General features: G+C 43.5%; 2 protein-coding genes across 3 annotated transcripts; both read left to right on the forward strand.

Annotated features, from left to right (window-relative positions):
- Positions 1–2,927: 2,927 nt before the first annotated feature.
- On the forward strand, positions 2,928–13,544 carry LOC139413039 (MAGUK p55 subfamily member 4-like). The gene is made up of 20 exons (XM_071160028.1): positions 2,928–3,093; positions 3,752–3,855; positions 3,977–4,098; positions 4,191–4,268; positions 4,374–4,457; positions 4,606–4,737; positions 8,561–8,642; positions 8,729–8,814; positions 8,950–9,021; positions 9,261–9,516; positions 9,657–9,674; positions 11,363–11,398; positions 11,515–11,535; positions 11,655–11,669; positions 11,798–12,010; positions 12,251–12,331; positions 12,457–12,550; positions 12,746–12,854; positions 13,015–13,149; positions 13,353–13,544. Exons 2-20 carry the CDS (start codon positions 3,798–3,800, stop codon positions 13,542–13,544), a joined length of 1,884 nt encoding a protein of 627 aa, XP_071016129.1. The 5' UTR covers positions 2,928–3,093; positions 3,752–3,797.
- LOC139413041 (transmembrane protein 237B-like) lies at positions 13,508–22,060 on the forward strand. 2 transcript variants are annotated; one of them, XM_071160034.1, is made up of 14 exons: positions 13,508–13,738; positions 14,955–14,996; positions 16,243–16,274; positions 16,393–16,406; positions 16,515–16,586; positions 16,823–16,960; positions 18,896–18,995; positions 19,518–19,675; positions 19,942–20,065; positions 20,174–20,365; positions 20,672–20,745; positions 20,899–20,986; positions 21,182–21,303; positions 21,811–22,060. In XM_071160034.1, exons 1-14 carry the CDS (start codon positions 13,637–13,639, stop codon positions 21,873–21,875), a joined length of 1,323 nt encoding a protein of 440 aa, XP_071016135.1. In that variant the 5' UTR covers positions 13,508–13,636; the 3' UTR covers positions 21,876–22,060. The 2 variants fall into 2 exon arrangements, with proteins under 2 accessions (XP_071016135.1, XP_071016134.1); XM_071160033.1 differs by lacking the exon at positions 13,508–13,738 and adding an exon at positions 14,554–14,735.
- The last annotated feature ends 319 nt before the right edge of the window (positions 22,061–22,379 follow it).

Here is a 22,379-nt window from a genome sequence, read left to right on the forward strand (position 1 = left end):
TTCTGTCTCCTGGAGATTAGCGTACTTTGGTGCGAAAAGTGCAAATCAATCCCAGAACAAAAGCAAAGGACCTTGTGAAGATGCTGAAGGAATCAGGTACAAAGTATTTATCCACAGTAAAACGAGTCCTATATCGACATAACCTGAAAGGCCGCTCAGCAAGGAAGAAGCCACTGCTCCAAATCTGCCATGAAAAAAGCCAGACTATGGTTTGCAACTGCACATGGGGACAAGATTGTACTTTTTGGAAAAATGTCCTCTGGTCTGATGAAACAAAAATAGAACTGTTTGGCCATAATGACCATTGTTATGTTTGGAGGAAAAAGGGGGATGCTTGCCAGCCAAAGAACACCATCCCAACTGTGAAGTACGGGGGTGGCAGCATCATGTTGTGGGGGTGCTTTGCTGCAGGATGCACTTCACAAAATAGATGGCTTCATGAGGAAGGTAAACTATGTGGATATATTGAAACAACATTCAAAGACATCAGACAGGAAGTTAAAGCTTGGTCGCAAATGGGTCTTCCAAATGGACAATGACCCCAAGCATACTTCCAAAGTTGTGGCAAAATGGCTTAAGGACAATAAAGTCAAGGTATTGGAGTTGCCATCACAAAGCCCAGACCTCAACCCTAATGACAATTTGTGGGCAGAACTGAAAAACCGTGTGCGAACAAGGAGGCCTACAAACCTGACTCCGTTACACCAGCTCTGTCAGGAGGAATGGGCCAAATTCACCCAACTTATTGTGGGAAGCTTGTTGAAGGCTACCCAAAACGTTTGACCCAAGTTAAACAATTTAAAGGCAATGCTACCAAATACTAATTGAATGTATCTAAACGTCTGACCCACTGGGATTGTGATGAAAGAAATAAAAGCTTAAATAAATCATTCTCTCTTCTATTATTCTGACATTTCACATTCTTAAAATAAAGTGGTGATTCTAACTGACCTAAAACAGGGAATTTTTACCAAGATTAAATGTCAGGAATTGTGAAAATTTTTGTTTAAATGTATTTGGTTAAGGTGTATGTAAACTTCCAACTTCAACTGTACTTTGGTTTTAGCAGTCAGATTAGAGGTCAAAGGTGACTGTTTTGTAAATATTTGTAGTGCTTCTGATAATCCTCTAAGCTTTGTCCCATTTCTAAAAAACTACAGAGGCAGAGAGTGAATTAATGACAATACAAAATAACTTTTTTTAAAGCCAAAACTTTTTACATTGCAGCAAGATAATCTTAGCTTAAAGTTCAGCAACAAAAAGTAAATTACTGAATAAATCACTATAAACAAACCGTTTCTGATGGTGTTTAACTTATTTACCAATGTTTCATCAATGTTAAGGAGATGCTGGTGACACAGGCACAGGCACACTTAACCAGCATGGCTACCACAGCGTCCTGCAGCGATACGACACCCCATCTGGTTTGCGCTTAGTGGGACTATCATTCACTTTTCAACAGCACAATGACCCAACATACCTCCAGGCTGTGTAAGGGCTATTTGACCAAGAAGGAGGGTGACGGAGTGCTGCATCACATGACCTGGCCTCCTCAATCACCCAACTTCAACCCATTTAAGATGTTTTTGGATGAGTTGAACTGCAGAGTGAAGGAAAAGCAGCCAACAAAGTGCTCAGCATATGTGGGAACTCCTTCAAGACTTTTGGAAAAACATTCCTCATGAAGCTGGTTGAGAAAATGTCATGAGTGCAAAGCTTTCATCAAGGCAAGGGTTGGCTACTTTGAAGAATATAACATATATTTAGATTTGTTTAACACTTTTTTGGTTACTACATGATTCCGTAAGTGTTATTTCATAGTTTGATGTCTTCACTATTATTCTACAATGTAGAAAATAGTAAACATGAAGAAAAACCCTGGAATGAGTAGGTGTGTCCAAACCTTTGACTGCTACTGTGTGTGTGTGTATATATATATATTGCTATATACAGATGACAATTTGCTATCTAGCTAAATCTGGTGCAGGAGCATGTTGTACATGATCCCTGACAAATAAACGTAATAATAATGCTTTGGTTTTAACAGTCACGTTAGAGGTCAAAGGTTACTGTTTCGTAAATATCTCTGGTGCTGCTGATAATCCTCTAAGCTTTGTCCTATTTCTATACCTAAAAAGCTAGACAGAGGGGAGGGGGTAAATTAATGACAATACAAAAATAAGAATTTTAAAGCCAAAGCTTTTTACAGCGCCTCAAGATAATCTTAGGTTAAAGTTGATCTCTAAAATATATTCTGTATTGTCCTCAACATGAAATCATATTTTTTCCCTGGCAGATTACTTCATAGATCACCATCGACAACCAGTTTCTGATTGTGTTTGATAAAACATTGGTCAAATAAGTCCACAGCAAGGAGATGAGTGTGCGACAGACTTACATTTTCATTTGTATGGTTAGAGAAGCAGAATGTGTAGTAGGGTACTACACTATATAATGACTTAATCATCATCATGTTCTGTCCCTATCTCCTCCAGCTGTTGGGAGCTCAGTTCAGTGATGTGTTTAATTACACACTGTGGGCTATCCCCTCTTTTCCCTCTATTCAACACAGAGTAGCTGTGTGGCCATGGCTGCGTCCCAAAATGCACTCTATTCCCTATATAGGGCACAACTTTTGACCAGAGCCCTCCAGGGCCCATAGGGCTCTGGCCAAAAGTAGTACACTGTATCGGGAATAGGGTGCCATTTAGGACACTAGCTTTATCAGGCCACGGTCTGGTGGGTTTTAAAAGCAGAAAGAGTTAAGAAGCTTTGGGAGCAGAGCTGTAGGATAGCCTTGGACAGGCCAGCAGCAGGTTCGACACGCTTCTGTCACTTCCGGCAAGAGAGAGACAACAGCTCACTTGCCCAGGATTAACTGGGATAGAGAGAGGATTACACTCTTCTCTTCTTTCTTTCCAGTTCGCTACGTAGTAAAAGCACAGACCTGTTACCAGCGAATCCCCTGGGGACTCTCACTCTGCGGCAAAAATTGGTAAACTGTATTACACAGAGGACAAATCCTCCTCTGGAGCTAAGTATTAAGGGTTGAGGAAGCGAGTCAAAGGGACTGGAAGAAAAGAGACCACAGAGGTAAGTAGTGAGCACGCAGGAATGTGTTAAGTCTTTTACAGTTGGCTCCGAGCCCAGATACAGTAGACTCTCACTCTGACTGTTGAGGTGGGATTGGGCTCTTCTAGTTTTCAGGATTAAAAAAAATGGTTTTCCCACCAAGGTGATCCACTGTTTTTAATCCAAGTATTACTACATATTAGAGTCAATTGACGTACCCATCCGTCAATCTAATTAACATGATTAAAACATCCCCATACTTCTGTTTAAGATGTAACACTACATCACCGGTATTGTTCTGTCTTTCTGTTGAATGGGTGACGTTGACTGACACAGGGACATGGTAGCACGTAGAATACGGAATTAGAAGAGACTGCTTAAGTGGGCCATTGACTTTTGAACCCTGAGTTTATTTCACACACAGGGCATTAAATTAACCTTAGGGTTTTTAATGTGTGACAGTGGAGGCTGTTTTTACCTGGGAAGTTATTAACACCCCGTTGACATCCATCATAGCAGAACTGATGACTATGTATATAGAGGTCAGAGTCTTATTAATCTGGATTAATGTTACGTTATTGTTATCGAAAATGTGTAAGAAGATTCGATGTTATCATTCAGCTTTTAGATGAACTACTAAGCAAAGAATATATTTTTATCTAATTTCTCTCTTTCCAAGGTCTGGGTTGGGGTGAATTTCCAGCAGTCAGTGCTGGGTGATCCCCATGAGGCAGACTGTGGAAGCCGAGGTGGTGATGTCATCCCCTAGACTGAGTGACCATGGTCAGAAATAGGAACCAGCTTCTCTCTCAACCTCTAGCTGATGGCAATGCACTTCTCTCCTGTATGTTGTGATAATCTTATTGCTATTTATCTTTATGATTATGTTGGTGTTGTCTTCCAGGGCTAAGGCAGATCCTGTCTGACGTGGTAGAGGAGGTGAAACATTCCATCAATAAGGAAATCAACGGGGCAGAGCTCCTATACAGCCTCCTCAACGCCCCTTGGCTCAAGTCCCTGCTCAAAGTTAGTCTGGGAGTCTAGTCTGTGATATACTCTCATCTGGGGTTTAGAAAGGCTGTGTTTCACTTAATCTCTACTTTCTCTCGGGTCTCCAGGTGCATGAGTGTCTGCGGCAACACCAGAGAGAGCCTCCTGCTCCCTTCCTACCGTACACAACACAGCTCATCCAACAGGTAGGACCTTTCCCTCTACTGCTTTGCCCTCTTCCCTCATTGGCTTGTCGGTGGTGTCAGTCCTGTCCTGTGTCCACTCAACCCGTCTTTCTGCTTCTCTTCTAGATTCTGACTGACATGAGAACAGTTCGGAACACTTCTGCTGAGGCCAGGGAGCTTTACAGTCTCCTCAGGGGACCACACCTCCAGGTGAGAGATCCTGAGACAAAAAGGGCTCCTATGATCCTAAACTTTGTATCTGTTGTTGTAGTAACTAAGTTCTTCTGGGTTGTGTGAGTTATGTGTGTTGAGTCCACCTAAATGAATGAATTGACTTAATAGTTGTGCTCTGTCCTAGGCTCTGATATCAACCCATGATATGGTGGCCCAGAAGGATTATGAGCCTGTGCTGCCTCCTATCCCTGACAACCTCCCTGACGATGAGGAGGCCATGAGGATTGTCTGTCTGGTGAAGAACAAGCAGCAGCTGGTGAGTCATGGATTGGATACAACTGTTTGTTTTTAAGGAGGAAGGTTTAAAGCAACAACAAAAAAATACTAGATTAAAAGTATCATCAAGGGTGCAATCTTTTACACCTTGCTATTTTCTAACGTGGATACCAAAAACACACTTTTAGTACTTTCACACTTTTCCCTCCATGCAGGGTTACAGAAAGGTTGTGTTTTATGCACACAGAGTACAAAGCAGCAACTCCTGAGGACCTGACGGAAGCTGTAAGAAAGGGCAGATGATGCTTTCATAACATGTCATTAGTTTGATTGTTAAATTGTGTGACAGATGATTTCAATCAGAGTAATCATAGTAGAGATGGTTTTAATACTTAAAAATTCCAGGATGGCTTATGATTAGTGTCACGATGGGTCAGTTTTGGCCCCCAAAATATACCATTTCCATTTTTGACCCCAAAAATGTTCCCATAGTTATTAAGCTGTATATACTTGGAAGCTCCTACCCATCCACATCTGACATTGCGACCTCTTTTGGAAACTGTTTGGAACAAATCTAAATCCAATCCTGGTGGCAGACAGTTTCAGCAGTACCCTGTGTACCCAGATCCCTATTTCAGGGCTATAGAGGTATCTGTGGCCTCAGACAGAGGTAATATTGTCTAGCCCTGTCTCTCCCCCTGAAAGAGGAGCTCAGGAGGGGGGATCCGCAGTCGCTGGGACACCCTGAGGAAGATGACCCGCCGAAGGCTGATCCACGGTGGGGTCAGGGTGGTGGAGGGCCCCTGGCACGGTGTGAGGGCTCTGGGGGCCGTAGTGCCCGGGGAGCGACCAGTCATGCCCAGCACAAGGAGAGTCGGCTACCCACCAGCTGAGTTGCTATCTTCTGCGGGTCCACCACCCCTGGCCAAGCCCCGCCCTCCACCACGTTTTAAGCCAATGAGTAACTGTAGAATGTGCCAGACTGATGCACTCTGGAAAGAAGAAGGTCTTAATCGCTCTGCCCCCTCAGTCTGTAACTCTGTCCTGATTGGTAAGAACAAACTACAGTTGAAAAGACCCTGCAAACAATATGATTCAATACTGTATCTACTGCCATGAGTAGTACAGTGCTGTACACTGCAATACATATCAGTTCAGTACATTATAATACAACACAATGGAACTTCTACTCTTATTCAGGCTAATAGATTACATTTTTCCAACCTCTCTCCTCCTTGCTTCTGGAGATAATGTGATCAAGGAGCTAGACAGAGAGTCCGCCAACACCCTGTCCCCTCTCCCACACCACGCTCCACGCCTCCAGCCCTGGACTCTCACCTCTCCCTGCATGGCTGCATACCACCATCCCCCCGGAACTCCTCCGCGGTTCCGGAGCTACAGCGTCAGCCCCCGGATCCGCACGGCTCCCCCCAGCCCCATGCAGCATCGGCGGGTAGATGAGATGCCTCGCGACCCCCCTGTGGAGCTGGCTAAGCAGGAGAACCTGGATGAGTTGAGGTCCACGGTGGAGGAGGCTGCTAGCTCTATGGAGCGCAGCACCAATGACGTCCGGCTGCTGGGGCAGAAGATGGCCACCGCCACAGAGCGCATGTCTGAGAGTGTCCAGGAGAATGCCCAGGCCCTGACGCTGCTGGCCCAGGTGGTGAGCAGACTGCAGACACTCACCGCTGCCAGCAGGGCGATAGCAGATACACCGGAACCACACAGAGGAACCAGCAGCGGTATTCCAAATCAAATCAAATTTATTTATATAGCCCTTCGTACATCAGCTGATATCTCAAAGTGCTGTACAGAAACCCAGCCTAAAACCCCAAACAGCAAGCAATGCAGGTGTAGAAGCACGGTGGCTAGGAAAAACTCCCTAGAAAGGCCAAAACCTAGGAAGAAACCTAGAGAGGAACCAGGCTATGTGGGGTGGCCAGTCCTCTTCTGGCTGTGCCGGGTGGAGATTATAACAGAACATGGCCAAGATGTTCAAATGTTCATAAATGACCAGCATGGTCGAATAATAATAAGGCAGAACAGTTGAAACTGGAGCTGCAGCACGGTCAGGTGGACTGGGGACAGCAAGGAGTCATCATGTCAGGTATTCCTGGGGCATGGTCCTAGGCCTCAGGTCCTCCGAGAGAGAGAAAGAAAGAGAGAATTAGAGAGAGCGTATGTGGGATGGCCAGTCCTCTTCTGGCTGTGCCGGGTGGAGATTATAACATTCCACCTGTCAACATATCAGTCAGCGAACAAGAACACACAGCCAGCAGGTTGAAGACTCAGACATCCCTTTCACACCAGTCCAGAGTATGCTCCCTGTCCTCCTCTTCCTCCTCCTTCTCCTCCTCCTCCTCCAGTTCCTTCACTGGCTCTATGGACGGCATATTTACATCCCAGGGGAAGATCTCTCAGCCTCAGTCCCCAGCCTGCAATGGGTCACCCAAGGCAGGGTTGAAGACCAGGGTTCCGCCCATGTCTCCCAAAAAGCATGTTGGTGCTTCCCCCACATCTCAAAAGAAGCAAGGGGAACCCCAGTTCCAGAAACCCCACCTCTACAACAGCCTCTCAACAACTCCACCGCCTGCCCTGCTCGCCCACCACCACAACAAGACTTGCTGCTGCTCCAGCTCCAGCCAGGGGAAGAAGAAGAGGAAGTGAACCAGCCAGGAGAACAGTGGTGCTCTCATGTCTCCAGGAGACCTTCTAGTCCTCTGCTTCAGGGAATGGTCCTCTCCTCAAGATTCCCTCAGAGACCTCGGCTTCAAAAGGCATTTATCCTTTCTTCTGTTATCTTCGTCACCATCATGTCGCCCACCATTCATCCCGCAATTGTGATGTGTTGGCTATGCCCATTGTTGCGTTTCCATCCTCAAGCCGTCCATCTGTGTTTCATGCAACTCTGTGTTTCCCGAATGTCATTTGTTATTTTCACATGATTTCATTTTGTAATTGTAAATAAAGCATGTCCATTATTCCTTTTGGACTCATGATGTTTTCATCTCATATCTCATGACACCCTCCATAACCTGAAATAGGCCAAATGTGTGATTGTTGCTGTTCCACCCCAGTGATGAATCTCTGTACACAGTGAACTCCAAGAGTATTTGGACAGTGACACATTTTGTTGTTGTTTTGGCTCTGTACTCCAGCACTTTGGATTTGAAATTATACAATGACTATGAGGTTAAAGTGCAGATTGTCCGCTTTCATTTGGGGGTATTTTCATCCATATCTGATGAACTGTTTAGAAATTACAGCACTTTTTGTACATTCACTTGTGTATTAAAGTAGTAAAAAGTTAAGTATTTGGTCCCATATTCATAGCACACAATGGCTACATCAAGCTTGCGGGTCTGCACATGTGTTGGATGCATTTCCTGTTGTTTTGTTTGTGTTTCAGATTATTTAGAAGAATGGTAAATAATGTGTTGTGTCATTTTGGGGTCACTTTTATTGTAAAGAAGAATATAATGTTTTTAAACACTTCTAAATTAATGTGGATGCTGCCATGATTACGGATAATCCTGAATGAATTGTGAATAATGATGAGTGAGAAAGTTAGACGCACAAATATCATACTCCCTAAACATGCAAACCTCTCACCATTGCAACAACAGTGGAGGTTTTCTGGGGGGGGTGTATGATATTTGTGCATCTGCAAATTAAAGCTGACAGTCTGCACTTTAACCTTATAACCATTGCATCAATTAAATCCAACGTGCTGAGAGTACAGAGCCAAAGCAACTTAACATTCTTCAAAGTCCCAATACTTTTGGTGCTCACTATGTGTGAGAGCTACAGGACAAAGTTTTAACCCTGGATTCATGTCCCCTCTCTGTCTCTCTCTCTCTTAGGGAGCCACAATAAAGCGAAATGGGATAACAGGGGAGATCTTTGTGGCACGGGTGATCCATGGAGGACTGGCAGACCGCAGCGGTGAGACCACCTCTCTCTGTCACACACTAACTCTCTCTCTCTTTAATCTGTTTCTTCTTACTCATGTGTGCACCCTCTCTCCCCAGGTCTGCTACATGCAGGGGACAGGATCACAGAGGTGAATGGTTACTCCGTAAATGGCCTGGAGCCTGAGCAGGTCATTGAGAGACTGGTGAGTCTACCAGCAGAACACTGCTTGGCTGCCCAAACATCCACACATTTCACACAGTCAACACAGATGGTGTCTGTAGTAAGTCTTTATCCACCGGTGATGTACATGGGTGTTTATCTGTCTTTGGACCCACAGGCCCGGTCTCAAGGCACCCTCATGTTCAAAGTGGTTCCCATCACAGATAGACCAGTCAACAACCAGACGATAGTGAGTAATGGCATGTTTACCGACCTACCCTTCCCTGGTAACAGTATCAGACAAGTCATGTAAGCTCATTGAACCATAATGGCACCAAAACCAAAGTCTTTCTCTTGACAATAGGAGGTTACTATTCCTAAGAAAACCTATGGCCCAGTTCCTGTCTTCGGTGTTGTAGTAAAGATCTTTTTCATTGCATTGTCCCTTGTGTCTTGTTGTCTGTTGTATTGTGTCTCCTGGTGTCCCAGCTGTATGTGCGTGCCATGGCAGACTACAGTCCCCAGCAGGACCCGGCCATCCCCTGCGCCGAGGCAGGTATGGACTTCAGGAAGGGAGACCTGCTGGAGATCGTGGACCAGTCAGACTCCCTCTGGTGGCAGGCCAAGAAACTACCCAGCACCTCAGCCTGTGCTGGCCTTATCCCCTCCACCAACCTGCTCAGGAGGAAACAGAAAGAGTTCTGGTGGTCTCAGCCCTACCAGCCGCACACCTGCATCAAACCCTGTGAGTCGAGTACAGTCTCACCTTTATGTCTGGCTTTTCAACTCTTTTACACCAAATTATAAGCAGCTGGTAACAAGTATTACTGTATATCCATAAAAATAACAAATGACAATTATCTTATTCCTCTTGCTTACCTGAAGTGAGCACTGTGAATGAAGGTAAGAACTATGATCCTTTTTTAAAGTGCCAGTTTTCAATGAGAGGCAGTTATTGTTACACTACATGACTAAAAGTATGTGGACACCTGCTTGTCAAAATCATGGGCATTAATATGAAGTTGGTCCCCTCATTGCTGCTGTAACAGCCTCCACTCATCTGGGAAGGCTTTCCACTAGATGTTGGAACATTGCTGCGGGGACTTGATTCCATTCAGCCACAAGAGCTTTAGTGAGGTCGGGCATTAATGTTGGCCGATTAGGCCTTGCTCGCAGTCGGCGTTCCAATTCATCCTAAAGGTGTTCGATGGGGTTGAGGTCACGGCTCTGTGCAAGCCAGTCAAGTTCTTCCACACCGATCTTGAACAACCATTTCTGTATGGACCTGGCTTTCTGCACGGGGGCATTGTAGTGCTGAAACAGGAAAGGGCCTTCTCCAAACTGTTGCCACAAAGTTGGAAGCACAGAACCATCTAGAATGTCATTGTGTGCTGTAGCGTTAAGATTTCTCTTCACTGGAACTAAGGGGCCTAGCCCGTACCATGTAAAACAGCCCCAGACCATTCTTCCTCCTCCACCAAACTTTACAGGTTGCACTATACATTGGAGCAGGTAGCGTTCTCCTGGCATCCGTCAAACCCAGATTTGTCTGTCAGAGAACGCGTTTCCACTGCTCCAGAGTCCAATGGCGGCGAGCTTTACAGCCAACACTTGGCGCATGGTGATCTTAGGCTTGTGTGCGGCTGCTCCACCTTGGAAACTAATTTCATGAAACTCCCAACGAACAATTATTGTGCTGACATTTCTTCCAGAGGAAGTTTGGAACTTGGTAGGGAGTTTTGCTATAGAGGACAGACTATTTTTATTTTCCACCATAATTTGCAAATAAATTCATAAAAAAATCCTACAATGTGATTTTCTGGATTTTTTTTCTTCTAATTTTGTCTGTCATAGTTGAAGTGTACCTATGTTGAAAATTACAGGCCTCTCTCATCTTTTTAAGTGGGAGAACTTGCACAATTGGTGGCTGACTAAATACTTTTTTGCCCCACTGTATATAGTGTATATCATTATTGACTTTGCACTGACCTGTCATCTGTGGTGGAAAAAGTACCCAATTGTCTTACTTGAGTAAAAGTAAAGATACCTTAATAGAAAATGACTCAAGTAAAAGTGAAAGTCACCCAGTAAAATACTACTTGAGTAAAAGTATTTGGTTTTAAATATACTTAAGTATCAAAAGTAAATGTAATTGCTAAAATGTACTTAAGTATCAAAAGTGCAAGTATAAATCATTTCAAATTCCTTATATTAAGCAAAGCAGATGGCCACATTTTCTCGTTTATTTATTTATTTATGGATAGCCAGGGGCATTCTCCAACTCACACATTATTTACAAACGAAGCATGTGTTTAGTGAGTCTGCCAGATCAGAGGCAGTAGGGATGACCAGGGATGTTCTCTTGATAAGTGAGTGAATTTGACCATTTTACTGTCATACTAAGCATTCAACTAGTACTTTTGGATGTCAGGGAAAATGTATGGAGTAAAAAATACATACTTTTCTTTGGGAATGTAGTGAAGTAAAAGTGGTCAAAAATATTAATAGTAAAGTACAGATACCCCCAAAAATGACTTAAGTAGTACTTTTAAGTATTTTACACCTCTGCCTGTCATACTTTGCTCTTTCAGAGGAAGACCTGATTGATGAAAAGTGTGTTGAAGCTGGTAAGATTTCCCTAATTTCCTCTACAACAAATCATATTGTTTCACTCATTTGTTTACTGCAAAATGACTTTGGTGGATTATTTTATGAATGTTTTTCTTCTTCTATTTTCTAACAGATGAGGAAGCTTTTGAATCTGGTAGGTAAGTCTTTGTTGGAGTTAGTTGATCATGCAGCCTATACAAAATACAGTATCACTCAACTATAACCTTGTTTTCTTTATCGCAATCATTTCTGAATTCCAATTTGAAATGTGAGAGGAGCTAAGAGAAGGTGAGCATGACCTGCTCTACTGAGCTCTCCTTTGATCTCAATTAGAATCAACTCCAACACCATGTCTAGTGACATGCACATTCATCCCATTCTCATGCTCTCCCCCTCCCTGTTCCCCCCGCTCCTAGAGGAGGGTGAGTTCAGCACTAACATCGAGGGGATCTATCTAACTGGGTTCAGACGTAGCCTGCGTCTGTGTCGGCGCCAGTCCCTAAGCACAGGCTCCAGTCAGCAGTCCTTCTACACACGCAGCGGCTACAATGCCCTCAACAACCCATACGAAGAGGTGGTACGATACCAGCGCAACCCGCAGGACAAACACCGCCTGGTCGCCCTCGTGGGTAAGACACCAGTCCGGCACTAACCAGCAACACAAATAGATTGGCAAAAGATTCAGATATGTATTGACTGTCATGAATACGTACTATTGTGTATATGGTTTTGTGGCCAATAATGCAGAGACAATATGACACATGTTGTGTTACTGTTTTTGTACATGTACAATGTGCCTCTGCTTGTATTGACACAGAATATGTGTGATGACATGACGGAGACCTCACAAGTGTGTCCTTCTCTCTCAGGTCCCTCTGGCGTTGGAGTGAACGAACTTCGCAGACGGTTAATCAAAATCAACCCAGTGACCTTTCAAGGGGCAGTGCCTCGTGAGTACACCACCTAAGTGGCCTACTTGACTTTCTTCCATTGTTGACATGGATACAATCAATGTCTTATATGATGGCTTGTCTTCCGGTGATGTCATCTGACATATTTTCCCTTCTTCCTCCAGACACGACACGAGCCGCGAGGAGCTATGAGGAGTCTGGTAAAGAGTATCACTTCATCAACAGGGAACTGTTTGAGAACATGGTTTACAACAACAGGTAGGTACTCATTGAGTAACAGCTGCTCACTTTCCTCTCACGAACACATCTTGTTAAATCAACTGTCACAACATGAATGTGACTTGTGGCCTTATGTCCCAATGGGGACAAAGAGGATTAAGTAAGTTAATAACATTGATGTGGACCACCTGATTATAAGCCAGGGTTTTGTGTTGCGTTTATAAAAAACAACAGGTTTCTGGAATACGGGGAGTACAAAGATCATTTCTACGGCACTAGTCGTGATGCTGTGAAGGATGTTTTGAACAGTGGAAGGATCTGTGTCATCGACATCGAGCCTCATGTGAGTCCTGCTGGCGTTCTTATCAGTGGGGCTTCATCATTGACTTGGCCCTATTGTGGAGTTAGCTCTGTGTTGACCTCAGTTGCATCTTGGCCAGGTCTTCATTGTAACTGAGAATGAGTTCTCAATTGACCCGTGTATGATGACTGTCCCCTTCCAGGCCATCCAGTCAGTGAGGACACATGAGCTTAAGGCCTACATTATCTATGTGAAGCCGCCCACCGCAGAACGCATGAAGGAGACCAGAAAGGACGCTCAGATCACCACCAATTACTATGATAACAGATCTTTCAAAGTAAGCACTCCTATGGTTTTATTATCAATTCTCAATGTTTGAATTGACCAGGAAGTCTCTCACGATTTGAACCTCTTTACCTCTTTTTCCAAAGAGACCTGGTAATAATACGCCATCCCTATGGTGATCAATTGGTTGAAATACTGACCATCGTGCCATAGTTAGGATAGTAACCAACTGTCATGATATTCTGTTCCCAACAGGAGGAAGACTTCCAGGAGATGGAGGTGGCAGCCAGGAAGATGGAGTCTCACTACTGCCAGTTCTTTGACTCTGTGATGGTGAACGACGGGCTGCAAGACTCATGTGTTCAGCTACTGAGGGCTGTGAGGAGGGCTCAGGATGAGCCACAGTGGGTTCCTGCCAGCTGGATACGACCCACAGAGGAGTTTTGAAGAGGAGAATAGAGGGGGAGGAGAGTACATAAAAGGATAACAAACAGATGGAGGGCAGGGCATCGTAAAAGAGGGAATGGAGAACAACATGGATGAGGAGTGGCTGTAACCTTTGGCTGCTACTTTTGAAGATACCCTCTGCTCTCAAGTGGAATTTATTTTGGATTGGGTTTATTGTTTTGTTTTGTTTAGTGGTGAGTTTGAGAGACTCATACAGATACTGTCCTTGTGTCTGCTTGAATCTGTTGTTGAATAATTAGCATATTCAAGGCTATGATGGAGCTGGATTAAACCAAAAATCATGTCTGTTTTTCTCTAAAATTGTGTGCGTAGTTGGAGATCATGTATTGATGTGCTACACAGGCATGCTATGAGAGGTTGTAGGTTAACGTCATCTTTCGTTTACATTTAGAGCAAATAATTAGCCATGCTGAATTTCTGTATTTTCTTAATGTTTTTATTTTATTTAATAAAAAGAATGTTAATGCCAAAGAATGTCAATTCAAGTGCTCAAGATTGGTACTATTTTTCAGTATGAAGGCGAGCAAGTAAGTGGAGTTGTGTGCTCACCATTTGAACACAATGTTTTCATAATACTGAAAGGTAAAAAAACAGAATAAAAAAAACATGAGCTGGCACATACCCAGAGTAACCTATATAAAGTCAATTCACCCTGAAGAAGGCACAGTGATGCCGAAACGTTGGGGATTTACCCAATAAATGACTGGGAGTTTATATATGGAGTGTGCGACTCTATTTTTATAGTTTATAATACTGAAGGATTCCTTAAGCACAGGCTGTAATTCCAGGCCATTATTATACAGAATATCTTTAGAGTGTAACATAATGGGATTTGGAATAATGCTAAAAGATATGATGGTATACTGTTACTAATTGTTTTTTAAATACCATTTTGTGTGTGAACAGGTGTTTTTGAATATGTGTTTGTGTGGCATTCTGTGTCAACAAGTGCAGAAGACAGAAGGCTTTTATTTTGAAAACAGGAAGTTCCTTTTTGTGTTCTCAGCTAAAAATCACTGTCATGGCAAGGTCGGGTAAACAGCGTGGCAACCAACATGCAGACGTTACAAACCCGAAACGTTTTAACAGCTAGGTAGCTAACTAGCTAGTTCTTATCGGGGTTCTGTTTTAAAAGGGTATCGCGCAGAAATGGACACAGGAGGATTCCAGGTATGTAGCTAATCTTGTAACGGTCGGAACACAAGGATGCTCTAGCTTAAACGTGCTAGCTAATTTAGTCGACTAACGTTAGCTAGTTATCATTTTGCTATATCTTAGTTAGCTATACATATTTATCTATAAATTCGTTATAACGAGTGATATATGTTTTGTCATATTCCAGTTGCCCAGTGTGTGCAGTCTGTTTTTTAATCAAAAATATTTATTTAGGCACAAAACACGCGACGGAGGGACCTCCCGCCTCTCCCACAGGTACCACTACCATTAGCCGCGCATACTGCACTACATTTACACGACCATCCATATCATACATCTTAAGTGCATTTCGACTTGTAACTAGCTAGTATGCAGCACACTGGTAGCCTATGAGCACATGCCCAGTCAAAAGACTGCTCTCAGACAGCCAGTTTCCATAGGTCTCTCTGGTTTCTGCACTCAGCAACCTGCAGAGGGCCCAACAACAAAGCAGAGGGTGTGACAGGGACCTTGCTGCAGAACCATACAGCATTAGGAGAAAAGGTCAACAACACCGTGAAGAGGTGGATGTAGCTAATGTCACTTCAAAACGGCGGCCCAATATGGGAGGGAAATAAAATATGGCCCTAATAATCATCAACATTGTTCTTACACCAAATTATTACATCAATAAAGGTGTAGTTTAGTGTAGGCTATTTTTGTTGAGGGTCTTCTTCACTTCATACCTCAAGGGGACAAATCCCTCAGGTCTGAATAGTCTGATCTGATCTATGCCTTGATTGGTTGGTATTCCAGTACCTTGGCAGATGCCTACTGCAGATTTAGCCCAGGATTAGGCCGTGTCAGCAAGTCTGTGGCACAGGAATATCCCCAGAGCCCTTCCTAATTCTTGGATGTAATGGTGAGAAAACAACTCACGGTAAGTTCTCTCATACACAGTCGTGGGCCTAGTTTTGGGAAACCGGGCCATGGTACTATTGGATCTTCTCACTGTATGAAAAGGACTCTCTTTTCTGAGTCCAGGTTTGAGTTTTGGAGGATTTTATTGTTAAGATCAATTGGAGAAATTTACTGTTTGAGACTGGGAGTGTTATCTACTTTGAAAGCAAGTTTTGGAGAGAGCTTTGTACAACCACTTGCTTGGTTCCATTGTTCCTTGGTTCCCCTATGTTCTTATCTATTGCCATGTATGGATTGAGGGCCTCCTGAGAGCGCAGCGGTCTAAGGCACTGCAGTGCTAGAGGCGTCACAACAGTCCCTAGTTCGTTTCCAGTCTGTGTCACAACTGGCCGTGATTGGGAGTCCCTTAGTGCGGCATACAATTGGCCCAGCGTCGTCCGGGTTAGGGGAGGGTTCGGCCGAGGGTGTAGGCAGTCATTGTAAATAAGAATTTGTTCTTAACTGACTTGCCTTGTTAAATAAAGGTAAACATTTTTTTTTAAATGATGAAGTATATGAACTAATCTTGAAGGAGTTATGTAAGATGCCAAGCCTCATTCTCTTCTTCCGTGTCCTCTTTAAGCGTGGACAGCGTGCCCTGCCCCCCATGTCAAGGTGAGTCTCGCCTCCTTATGCCGTTGTGATACTGTTTCAACTCATTTATCCCAGCAGAACATCTCTCACGCTCTCTCTTTCCATTTTTTGTGTGTGGCATTTGAACAACTGCATGAAGTCAAGATACAGGTGGTGAGTTGCCTTCAGATGGATGTTGTAATAGATCATTTATCTGTTGAATTTAGGTTGGTGTTGCTGGCTTGGATATAGTTTTCTTAACCTGTTTTGTCTCCTATGTAGATGAGATGCCGGTCCCTAAAAGCAAGAGGAAAAAGTCAAAGAGTCAGGTGGATGGTGTTGAAAGCCCAGAGGGTGGGTGGAAAAGGAATAGTTCTTGGGAGCTCCTTCTGTTGAACTGCTGGTGAACAACGTTGTTCCAAATTTTGGAAGCACCTTGCCTTTAAGTTTCAAGCTATCAATTAGTTATTAAGCTTGCATTCCACTGTCAAATAGTAATGTATAAACTGTTAAAGTACCAGCAATGACTTGAACCACATAGTAAGTACACCTCAAGTATATAATAAGAGAGCTGTTGTTTGTATGTGCAGCAGACCCAGGGGTGGAGATGGCCCAGATGGGGGGCCTGAGCAGTCGTAGGTCATCTGAGGTCATCCAGGCCTTGACCCCCGAGTCGCAGGAAGCTGCACCACAGAGAAGGAAGAAGAAGAAAAAGGCAGCGACCGTAGGTAAACAACATGTCTGACTATATGTAAACAACATGTCTGACTATAGGTAAACAACATGTCTGACTATAGGTAAACTTAATGTCTAACTATATGTAAACAACATGTCTAACTATAGGTAAACAACATGTCTGACTATAGGTAAACAACATGTCTGACTATAGGTAAACTTCATGTCTGACTATAGGTAAACTTCATGTCTGACTATAGGTAAACTTCATGTCTGACTATAGGTAAACTTCTTGTCTGACTATAGGTAAACTTCATGTCTGACTATAGGTAAACTTCATGTCTGACTATAGGTAAACTTCATGTCTGACTATAGGTAAACTTCATGTCTGACTATAGGTAAACTTCATGTCTGACTATAGGTAAACTTCATGTCTGACTATAGGTAAACTTCATGTCTGACTATAGGTAAACTTCATGTCTGACTATAGGTAAACTTCATGTCTGGCTATATGTAAACAACATGTCTGGCTATATGTAAACAACATGTCTGGCTATATGTAAACAACATGTCTGGCTATAGGTAAACTTCATGTCTGGCTATAGGTAAACTTCATGTCTGACTATAGGTAAACTTCATGTCTGACTATAGGTAAACTTCATGTCTGACTATAGGTAAACTTCATGTCTGACTATAGGTAAACTTCATGTCTGACTATAGGTAAACAGCAGGCCTGACTATGGCCTGACTATAGGTAAACTGCAGGCCTCGCTATAGGTAAACAGCAGGCCTCGCTATAGGTAAACAGCAGGCCTCGCTATAGGTAAACAGCAGGCCTCGCTATAGGTAAACAGCAGGCCTCGCTATAGGTAAACAGCAGGCCTCGCTATAGGAAAACAGCAGGCCTGGCTATAGGAAAACAGCAGGCCTGGCTATAGGAAAACAGCAGGCCTGGCTATAGGAAAACAGCAGGCCTGGCTATAGGTAAACAGCAGGCCTGGCTATAGGAAAACAGCAGGCCTGGCTATAGGAAAACAGCAGGCCTGGCTATAGGAAAACAGCAGGCCTGGCTATAGGTAAACAGCAGGCCTGGCTATAGGTAAACAGCAGGCCTGGCTATAGGAAAACAGCAGGCCTGGCTATAGGAAAACAGCAGGCCTGGCTATAGGAAAACAGCAGGCCTGGCTATAGGTAAACAGCAGGCCTGGCTATAGGAAAACAGCAGGCCTGGCTATAGGTAAACAGCAGGCCTGACTATAGGTAAACAGCAGGCCTGGCTATAGGTAAACAGCAGGCCTGGCTATAGGTAAACAGCAGGCCTGACTATAGGTAAACAGCAGGCCTGGCTATAGGTAAACAGCAGGCCTGGCTATAGGAAAACAGCAGGCCTGGCTATAGGTAAACAGCAGGCCTGACTATAGGAAAACAGCAGGCCTGGCTATAGGAAAACAGCAGGCCTGGCTATAGGTAAACAGCAGGACTGGCTATAGGTAAACAGCAGGACTGGCTATAGGAAAACAGCAGGCTTGACTATAGGTAAACAGCAGGCCTGGCTATAGGTAAACAGCAGGCCTGGCTATAGGAAAACAGCAGGACTGGCTATAGGTAAACAGCAGGCCTGGCTATAGGTAAACAGCAGGCCTGACTATAGGAAAACAGCAGGCCTGGCTATAGGTAAACAGCAGGCCTGGCTATAGGTAAACAGCAGGACTGGCTATAGGTAAACAGCAGGACTGGCTATAGGTAAACAGCAGGACTGGCTATAGGTAAACAGCATGCCTCAGGGGAACCATATACCTACTCTTCCTACATTTGTAACTCAAACATGATCTTGTTTGTGTATTATTTATTCTGTCACTTCTGCATGGTTAAGAATATATTCCACTTATATTCAATACATTCCGTTCTGTTTTACCATAACCATTTATAGGCTATATGTCATAGTTGTACTTACTGTATTTGTGTTCGTTCGCTTGTTTGTGTCTCAGACCTGGAGGATGACCAGGCTGACCTGGTGAACGGGGATGGACTGGTGCAGAACACAGCCGAGGCAGGGGAAGAAGTGACCAAAAAACCCAAGAGGAAGAAGTAAGAGACACTAAAAGATGTACTATCTATTCTATGGTATCTTAGTCACTTAATGTTTACACATCTGGCATTACTCATCTCATTTGTATATACTGTTTTCTATATTATTCTACTGTATGTCATTCACTTAATAATGTTTACATATCTGGCATTACTCATCTCATACATATATACTGTTTTCTATACTATTCTACTGTATCTTAGTCCGTTCCGCTCTGACATCGCTCGTCCATATGTACAGTATATAGACTTAATTAATTCCTACTTAGATTTGTGTGTATTGGGTATATGTTGTGTAATTTGTAAGTTATTACTTGTTAGATATTACCAAACTGTCGGAGCTAGAAGCACAAGCATTTTGCTACACCCGCAATAACATCTGCTAATCACGTGTATGTGACAAATCAGATTTGATAGTAAAGTAAAATGTGTTTTCACTTATATGGTTCTATTATGATAGATCCTTTGCTCTTTTAATGAGCTCAGTTTCTCTTTCTTTCTTTCTTTGTGGTCACTCCCTAGGAAGTCGAAAGTGTCCGAGACACAGTACGTCAACGAGCTTGATGTCGAGGACGATGACATCATCACAGACGCTCAGCCACCCATCCCCCAGCATTCCCTGTTCTCTGCTCCCCTGGGACAGAGCCAGCCTGTGGGGAAGGTGTTTGTAGAGAGGAGCAGTGAGTGTCCCCCTTCCTTCTGTTATTTTATGTTAGCTGTACATGGTAGAGTTTAAGAGTATAGGTTCGTTTCCAGGACACAGATGAATTAACCTAGTCCTGGACTATGAAACAATTGCAATGGAAAACCTCTATTGGAAGCCTTACTTGGTTCGAGGACTAGTCTTGTTTCTGTGTCTGGAAAAAATGGCCTTTTATGAATTATTTGGACATCCTTGTGTGTCCTGTCTTCTTGTATGTTGGATAATGTGTTGTTTAACTCTCAGAGAGGTTTCAAGCGGCCGATCGGTCAGACAGACCGAAGCCCAGCGATCAGGTGGACAACTTCGTGGACATCCAGCAGATGTGGACCACCAAGGATGTGTCTGTTAGGGTACATGGTGGCTTCAGGTGTGTGTGTGCAGGTGTCTGTTTGAAAAACGGTGTATTTGTGCATGTGTGAGTCTACCTGTGTGTGAATGTTCCCTCTATATCACTTCTCTCTATCTCTAATAACAGGGGGATTGGGCTGTTCTGCCACGGCTTCCTAGCAGGCTATGCAGTGTGGAACATCATAGTGATCTATGCCCTGGCAGGAAAACATCTCACTACTCTGCCTAACCTACTGCAGCAGTACCACAGCCTGGCCTACCCTGCACAGTCTCTCTTCTACCTACTACTGGCTATAAGCACTGTGTCAGCCTTTGACAGGTAAGGAGGTGGGTGTCTGTGTGGCACATTGTTGTTATTTTGGGTCAGGCCCAAAATAAATGTGGCCATTGTTGTGAAAATATGGAAGCCTGTGGCTAGAGCTAGGAGGTGTTTGTGTGTGTATGTATACAACACACTCGTTCTGTTCCATCAATGGACCCCCTCACAAACACATACACAGACACACACATCTCCTTTCTCTAGCTACAGGCTTGCACATTTTACAACAAACCCCAGTGTGCTCCGTCCCTCCCCTGTGTGTGTGTGTGTGTGTGTGTGTGTAGACTCATTCTCTTTCCATTTCAGGGTGAATCTGGCCAAAGGCGCCATGGCTATGAGAGAGTTTGTCACCCTGGACCCAGTTGCTTTAGCCTCTTTCTGTGAGTGAAAACATCTTTACAGCATGCTACTCAATTCATTCAGGACAGACGGAGCCAACCTGTATATGATGCAGCCAGCCCAGCAAGCACTATGTCTCTCTGGCCTTGGCAAATGGTCATTTCACTGAAGTAACTTTCCCTCTCCTCCTGCAGTGTACTTCTCAGCTCTGGTCCTCTCTCTCAGCCAGCAGATGACCAGTGACCGCATCAACCTGTACCCCAGTGCTAACGAGACCTTATGGTGTGCTAACTAACTGTTTTTATTGTCCTGATATTAACATGTCACATGTTGAACTAAGTTAGATCTTGTATATTGATTATCCTACTCAGCAATATCACTGTTGGGAGTCAGAGATAAGAGAACCCCCTTTTCTTCTGTTCCTCTGACTCCAGCCAAAAACGCATTGTGACTTTTACAACCCCCTCCCCTCTCCAGGCCTCCTGGGTCAGAGCAACAGATCCTGAACCCGTGGATCATAGTGAACCTGGTGGTGGCTGTGCTGGTGGGAATGGCCTGGATCTTCATCTCCGCCAGGCCTGAGATGGATTACACCGAAGGTGAGGCTGAAGTTTTTTTTATTTTGTTTTTGTATATTTAATTAAACAAACAGCAACTTAACATTTCCGCAGACGTAGTTCCGCATGACATTGACAAAGACTTACTGCACAACAGTCACAATTAACAGAGACGAAAGAAAAAAGACTACTGAAAACAACAACACCTACTTAGGCGTACATAAATTGCGACCGACATTGTTGACATGCTCAGTTCTATATGTTACCACGCTCTAAATACTTATCTATATATATATGGTTTAATATGTTTTGTATACACCATACTGAAATTGTATACACCATAGATATACAATTACTAGAAGGGACAAAGCACCTCAGACAGACCACAGCAATTTGACTGTATTGTACACATACTCAGCAACCTTACCGAATGACACATGTTAGATTCCCTTCAGAGATGTGTTTTCATTTTTCATGTGTATAAAAGCGTTGTATGTCAGGTGCCTTTAGAAATAACATGGTCTTCCAATCTCTCTATCTCCAAACCAGGGTTCCTAATGGCTATGGAGATCGAGTCCTTGAGACCAGAGGAGAAATCAGAAATGTCTACTTGAAGAATATTCCAATTTTTTTTTTTCAATTTTTGCTCGCATATCTTTTTTTGTACCGTATTTTATCAGCCAACACAAAATGTACACGTTGTTTGTGGCAATAATCAGTTTATTTTTGTATGCCCCGAATGTGCTTGTTTTGTCAAATGTATTGATTACCATTGGAAATAATAAAAATGTTATCCCACTGAGATGCTTCTAAATGTCATTTTGGGGACTATAAACCAAACACAATACACTACATGCATTATAGTGTATTGACCTGAAACAGCATGGCTGTGTCTTGTTATTTATATATATATATATACACACACCACATTAAATAGAGTGCCTTCAGAAAGTATTCAACTGTAACTTTGCCACCTAGGAACGAACATTCACGGTCTTCATAGTAAGCAACTTCAGTGTAGATTTGGCCTTGTGTTTTAGGTTATTGTCCTGCTGAAAGGTGAATTAATCTCCCAGTGTGGTGGAAAGTAGATTGAAATCAGTTTTTTCTCTAAACTT

The sequence above is a fragment of the Oncorhynchus clarkii genome, chromosome 7 (genome assembly GCF_045791955.1).
Source record: "Oncorhynchus clarkii lewisi isolate Uvic-CL-2024 chromosome 7, UVic_Ocla_1.0, whole genome shotgun sequence".
Classification (NCBI taxonomy): domain Eukaryota; kingdom Metazoa; phylum Chordata; class Actinopteri; order Salmoniformes; family Salmonidae; genus Oncorhynchus; species Oncorhynchus clarkii.